General features: G+C 27.3%; 1 protein-coding gene across 1 annotated transcript; it reads left to right on the forward strand.

Moving 5' to 3' along the window:
- The first annotated feature begins 3,268 nt into the window (after positions 1–3,268).
- Positions 3,269–5,277, forward strand: LOC146723701 (uncharacterized). Its single transcript, XM_085481321.1, has 3 exons — positions 3,269–3,368; positions 4,163–4,422; positions 5,113–5,277. Exons 1-3 carry the CDS (start codon positions 3,344–3,346, stop codon positions 5,170–5,172), a joined length of 345 nt encoding a protein of 114 aa, XP_085337447.1. The 5' UTR covers positions 3,269–3,343; the 3' UTR covers positions 5,173–5,277.
- The last annotated feature ends 1,636 nt before the right edge of the window (positions 5,278–6,913 follow it).

Below are 6,913 nucleotides of genomic sequence, written 5' to 3' on the forward strand. Positions count from 1 at the left end.
ACCCCCCGATAACTTCGAATGGAGCACGAATTTTCCAACATCATTGTTGGAAATGTTGAAATCAAAAATTGTATTGAGTCCAGAGAAAGCCCGCCCGTTTGGTTTTACTAAAGAAAATCTGCTCTCGGTGATCGAACTTCGAGATAAAGGAGGAGCTGCTGATCACGAGCTGTTGACAGCTTTATGTGCCGAAGAATTATTGAATAGCAGAAATTCAGATGAGCGATTTTGTGGTGGACGACGATTGCGATTTACACTGGAAGAAGTATTTTCGGCTGTTCAGCCGTATCATCTATGATCCAGGAAATCCTACGTTTGGCTAAACTACGAAAAGCTGCATCGGAACATCTTCGCCGGGGAACTTAACAAATTCAACGAGTAGGAAACTAATTTGATTGTAGCGATACGGAAATTGAGTTATGGATTTCTTTGAATTTTTTTGGAGCCATGCACAAGTTGAACCAATGTTTCACATTTATAAATAATGACAATGTTCTGAGTAGAAATCTGTAGTCATTAGAAAATAATACGTATACTTCGAATCCTTAATGAATTGGTTTTTGTGTAATATATACTAATAATAAGAGCAAGTCGTATTAAAAATAAATCTGTTGTTTCTTATCACTTGATATCAATGTTTGCTACTATTAAATTTATAAGTTTTTAGAAACTTAGAGGAAAAGAAGTGAAGTTCATGCAATCTTCAAAAATTTCTTAAAAATTTTAAAGTTCGAATTAATTCGAATAATTGTTATTAATTCAATCTCGCATTTGAGCTTTGTTGTTTTATAAATTCTTAATATTTTAATTAACTTAAAAAGAAGGATTTAGAAATATTATTTAATAACTTAATAAATGTCTTGTACATATTTTTAAAGCTTTAAGTATTAAAAGATCTAGAAACGAATCTATAACAAAATAAAAGAACAAATCTATAACAAAAAAAAACACAGAAAATGTTTTGAATAATAAAAATGCTTGCTATTTTATATACAAGTTCCGATTTCTTATCCACTGACCTCCCTTTTTCTTTTTTTTTCTGGATCATTTGTTTTTAATATTTTTTGGATTCTCCATTTTTTCAGACGTATATTATGACCTGGACACATAAGCGAGTTACACTACAAGACTGAAATCTTGTCAATGTTCGTGTTATTATCGGAATATTGCACGCGGATGCACAGACATGACCACTCTTTTCAGGAAAGTATTATTGTCAACGATTTGACCCAACTGCTCAAACAGATTTCGACCAAGGAGGGAATCTGCAAGTTGCACTGGAAGGTTAATTCGATCATGGCGATATGGAAATTAAGTTTTTTATATTTTTGAATTTCCTTTTTTTTTTGAGTGCACGAGTTGAACCGATGTTCACTTCTATAAATATGGACTATGTTTTGAGTAGAATCTGTAGATTTGTAGTCACACACACACACACACACGCCGCATGCACGCAAGCACGCACACGCACACATTTGAAAATAATACGTAATCATCGAGTTTCTAATGGATTGGATATTGCGTAATATATTCTAATTGTAAAAGCAAGTCGTATTAAAAATGAATCAGTTCTTTAGATCGTCGAATTTTAATGTTTCCTAGCTATTAAATTTATAAGGTTTTGGAAGCTTGAGGGAAGGAGTAAGATCGTGCAATTTTCAAAGATTTCTCAAAATGTTATAGTCGATTGATTGATTGTTATTAATTTACTCTCGCTTTGAATTTTGTTGTTTTATAATTTCTTGATATTTTAATTAATTTAAAAGAAGAATCTAAAACATAATTCATATTTCTTATGTATTCTATGAAAAATATTTTAAAAACGAGATAAACGATTCGGTGTCAAAATTCATTTATATATTTATGTACATATGTATTTAGATAATTCTTAAATTTGTAAAATGTAATTGTGCATTGATAATACAACAGGAAAAAATTAATATAAATAAAATAATAAGAATATATAAAATAAATATGCAAATAAATAAATCATTTTAATGCATATCTTAATATTAAATACCGATATTAATAAAGAATTTTCTCAGTATGTTTTCTCTTCAAAAATACAAACGAGTCGATTACTGAGCTAAAAATTTAATTAGTAATTACATTTATAATTCGCACAATTTGTTAATTAATTTTTAGATTCTCATATCTAGTAGCATACAGATATTTCCTTCTTGAACTAAATAAATTTTTGATTTTAGAAATACCTCCACTGTTATATACATTTTCTGTTTATAATTGTAATCAAAATTTAAAATATTTTTAAAGACTTAAATACAGAAAGTTAGAATATATTCAATTAAGTTAGGAAAAATTAAAAGAATTAATTAACAAATAATACTAATTATACCCAGATAGTCACAGTAATTATTATGACATCATTTTGATGTCATAATAATTACTGTGGCTATCTGGGTTCATTGATGTCATAATAATATGGTATCTATAATATATATATGATGTTTAACTCAATAAACGTTTCCTACATATCTATAATTATTATAAGATACGAATCTATAACAGAAAGAACAAAGAAAATGTTTTACATAATATATACTAATCGTTAAATATACCAATTACGAATTAAGCGATTACGTTTTATATTAACTTCTTGTTAGTGTTAAGTTTCTTACGTGTTGAGCATGATTTTCTCTGTTTTTTAAACTTAATAGTGTAGCTTTAATCTATTTTTTCAATAATGTACTATTAACTGTATTCGTTTCACACATCATTTTTTCTATCTACTATAGAGTGTAAAATAAAAAATAGCATTTATTCTGTGTACTCTTGTCATATACCTTATTCTTATCATATTACTTTTATTGTATTTTGATATATAAAACAATTACAAAGCATATATATATATAATATATATATATATATATTTCACATGCGCATATTTATATACTAATTACATCTAGCAAAACTTTCAATTTTAATATAATTAATGCTACTATTATTCAATTGTAAATTAAATAAATGTTTTTATAAACCTGCGAAACATGAAATAATATTTAATAGTATCTAATAGATTAATTGATATTTTCGAAATAATTTACAGAATGATCATATTCGAAGAATATCTCGAACATTCTTAGAAATAAGTCGAATATTCTTTGAAAATTAAGCTTTTCATGGTTGATTCTCGCGCAGAATCGTCGTTAGCCAATTAGAAATCAGAACGAGAACATGTGATTCTAATAATATTTTCTTCTTCTTTCACTAAATGAAATTCCCTAACACCACTCACCAATTCGTTGAAAATTGGTTTATCATTAGCATTTCTCTCAGTTCACGTGATAGAATCCAAGCAGCAACTTTGTCATTATAAACCACGATGTCAGAAAGTTATAAGACAATTGGTGAGTTAATAGTATATTAGCTGACAAGTGCGGGGGATCGTAAATCGGACGAGAGTGCAGAAGTTTGGCGCACGAGGCGAAGCCGAGTGACATTTCGCAGTCTCGGCCGATTTATGACCCGCACATGTTGATTACGATATTTCGTGTGCGTGGAGAGAGAGCCCTTTCTAAAATTCCATCATGCGTAAGGGCGACTTTTCGCGCGCCGGTTGCACAAAAAATAATATATTATAAAGTAACACAAGTCTGTCGCCAATTTATCTCGCGTATATAACAATTTAATGAATAATAATATTAATGTTTTAAATAATAAACATTTGTTATTACGCAAATATTTACTATATATATTGTTTTATATAAAATTTTTGAATAATATAGCTTAACAATAGTCATAAAATAAATTTTGCGATCCGTTAGATTCAATTATTCTAGAATCATGTGTTTGATTTTGAGGTCTGTTAGCATTGATTATATTTTATCGATACACAATAATTCGAAGGGTTTATGTAGATATATTAGTAAACATGGGCAGATATTATACAATATCTTTCGGATATTGTTATTTAATATTTTGCCCTCTTGTCTTCTTTTTTTTTCGGTTGTCTTTTTTTATTAATTACTATATATTTATATATATAAAATAAATTAACATTTGATTTCTAGAAATCAATTTAATTGTATTTTGATGAGATATTGTAAAATAAATTATGATTTTCTACTTGTAATATCTATATTTACTGCCTTTGTCAGTTTAGCTTAATTAACACATTTTCGTCTTCCATGTTTATCAACAGTTGTCATCGAAGATATCGATTTCACCTTTCAATGTCTGCAGAAAATTATTCACATAATGCCACGGAAAGATATTGTCTTTAGTTCGAATAGCTTATATGAAGGACTTATGATGGTTTATCGCGCATCCAGCAATGAGACTAAAGAACAATTGAAAAGTATCCTTCAATTACCGATACATCTTGGAACTAAATTCTGGGCATTAGACAAAATAGTGGAGGAAAGAGATAAGATACGAAAGAAGAAAAGAAAGGAAAAGATGGTAAAAAATATTTGTGCCTAATTTATATTTAATATTTCTCAAAATGTTTATCAACGACTTATTTCAGAAATTTAAGTTAATGTAGGAACATTTTTGCACAGCATATATAATTTGACCTATTATTACATGCGCGATCAATGGATATTAAAATATTTATATAATATTATAACACACAATGAAACAGATCATTTCTGCTTATTTTTAGTTTTTCAGATAGCTTTGTATAGAATTACGCAATTGATTAAAACTAACCGAAAATTTTAATAATTTTAATAATTTGTTAAATAATTTATTCAGCGGGACCGAAATTACGAATGCATTTTTAAGAGAAATAGAAAGTCAAGAATTAAAAACTTTATTTTTAACTAAATTTTGTCATTGTGCATATTGAACAATAATATGTATTTAAATATAAAATAGTATATAATTACTACTTTATTAATCAAAATAGTTCAATAACCTAATATACATAAATATGTGGATAAGATAGGATTCTGTTATATTAAAATATTACATAATATTATATTTATATTATTAAACTAAAATTTATTATGAAATGATTTATATGAATGAATTTTGTATTATAATATAAATTCTACTTTTAAAAATAATTATGTAATCCATAGATAAAGTCTTTTATTTAAAGAGAAGAGAATATAATCAAAAATTGTTTTATATTTATTGTTCCAGGTTAATCCGATGTTCCATGCAATGGACGTTTTGTTGCAGAGAGCATTGTTGTTGGATTAAAGATACCAAATGTTACAAAAAAAACAACCATTTAACTCCTGAAAATTGCAGATTGTTTGATCATTCCAATATTCCTAATGTAATGAATGATATTAATGAAGTATTGAAAAAAACGAGGATGCAGGGATACATCCCTCAACCTGTGGTATTTAACTCATTCAATAACAATATGGAATTTATTCTTTCGTACGGACTGCGGCTTAAAGCCACCCGAACACCAGTCGCGTATCCCTTTTAGCATTACTACCAGAAATATGTCATTTTAATTTTATTTTACATGTGTGTGTACTTCAAATCCTTTAATCTAATTCATATTGAAATTGTTTTAACTAATTTCATAATCAATTTATATTTCTAAATATTATATAACTATCATCTATATGAAATACATAACATTAGTAATATATATTTACTAATATTTATTTTATAGATGACGTTTTATATAAACAATTTATAATAACAATTTTAATCTAATAGAAATGTTAGCATGAGAAAACATTTTCTACAGTTGATTAAAGTAAACATAAACAAACGCACACACATGTACATTTCTCTAATTTATATGAATTTATATATATCATTTCTAAATTTTCAATATATGATCACAATGTGATTAAGTCAATACATTTTTATTTTGAGAGTGCAAGAAAAATATACGGATTTTTAAAAATTGAAATAAACACAAATAGTAATGCAGTAATGTAATTCCCTTCTATTAACTTTTATTACTTTTTTTATAGTCTTACAATTTTTTCAGGATATCTCGCAAATTCGGCATGTTTGTGACTAAGATAGTATTTACAAACGAGACGTGCGTTCGCATTTTTTCCGCTGCGAAGAATTAGTAAAAATTAATTTGGAAAATTGATGAAGATATTTCTGGATTTGGGCGAAAGATTGGCAACTAAAGAACAAGCCGAAATGCTCCGTGAAACACTGTTTGAAAATGAATTGGAAAAATTGCCGGAAGAAAAGATGTAATACCATAACTTTGAACTGGAGCACGAATTGCCAATCGATCAGTTTTTGGAAATGTTGAATATCAAAATGTATTGAGTCCAGAGAAGGCCAGTCTGTTTGGTTTTACTGAAGAAAATCTGCATCTCGGCGTGTGCGAATCATCGTGCATATATCAAGTTTACATCCAAGATGTTACTGCTAATGCAAGTAATATATTCTATAAACCCAATCTGGAGGGTCCTTACATCAATGCAGAACATAACAATTGTACTAAATACGAAAATTCGTTTGTCTGGTTTTTGTGTAACAAAGAATATATTCTTTTTACTGGCGTTGTCAATAAAAATTGTTAGGTGACTTTCTCTTCAGCTTCTGTTTGAATTATTTTTAAAACAAAGTAGTACAACGAAATTTTTTATAGTTTCGTGAGGTATTCTAATATCTTGCATATCAGTTTGTAAAATAAATATTAATAATTCAAGAACTTAATTTGTGAGAACATTATGTGTTCGAGATAACATTTGAAATTAATATAAATTTCGTGTTTTATAAAACTTTGACATTGTCACATATGATTACAGTTGAAAATTTGCGATAGATATATTGTTAACGTTTATTTATTCTTATTTTTTTTTATTCATTAAAATTCACACTTGGCAAGATATAACTTACTATATGTCGTATAAAAAAATCAAAGAAAAAAATTCCATATAACGATAATATATAATTATATTGCGATATAATTTATTAATTATCCTTTAAAAAGACGGTGAAATAAGTA

The sequence above is a fragment of the Nylanderia fulva genome, unplaced genomic scaffold (genome assembly GCF_048542155.1).
Source record: "Nylanderia fulva isolate GAGA-0341 unplaced genomic scaffold, ASM4854215v1 Scaffold1737, whole genome shotgun sequence".
NCBI classification, from domain to species: Eukaryota; Metazoa; Arthropoda; class Insecta; order Hymenoptera; family Formicidae; genus Nylanderia; species Nylanderia fulva.

Excerpts from the sequence above, each read along its gene's own strand:
- LOC146723701 (XM_085481321.1), top strand. The coding sequence starts at position 3,344 with ATGTCAGAAAGTTATAAGACAATTG. Across the intron at positions 3,369-4,162 it reads AGAAAGTTATAAGACAATTG|TTGTCATCGAAGATATCGAT; the intron begins GTGAGTTAATAG and ends GTTTATCAACAG. Across the intron at positions 4,423-5,112 it reads AGAAAAGAAAGGAAAAGATG|GTTAATCCGATGTTCCATGC; the intron begins GTAAAAAATATT and ends TTATTGTTCCAG.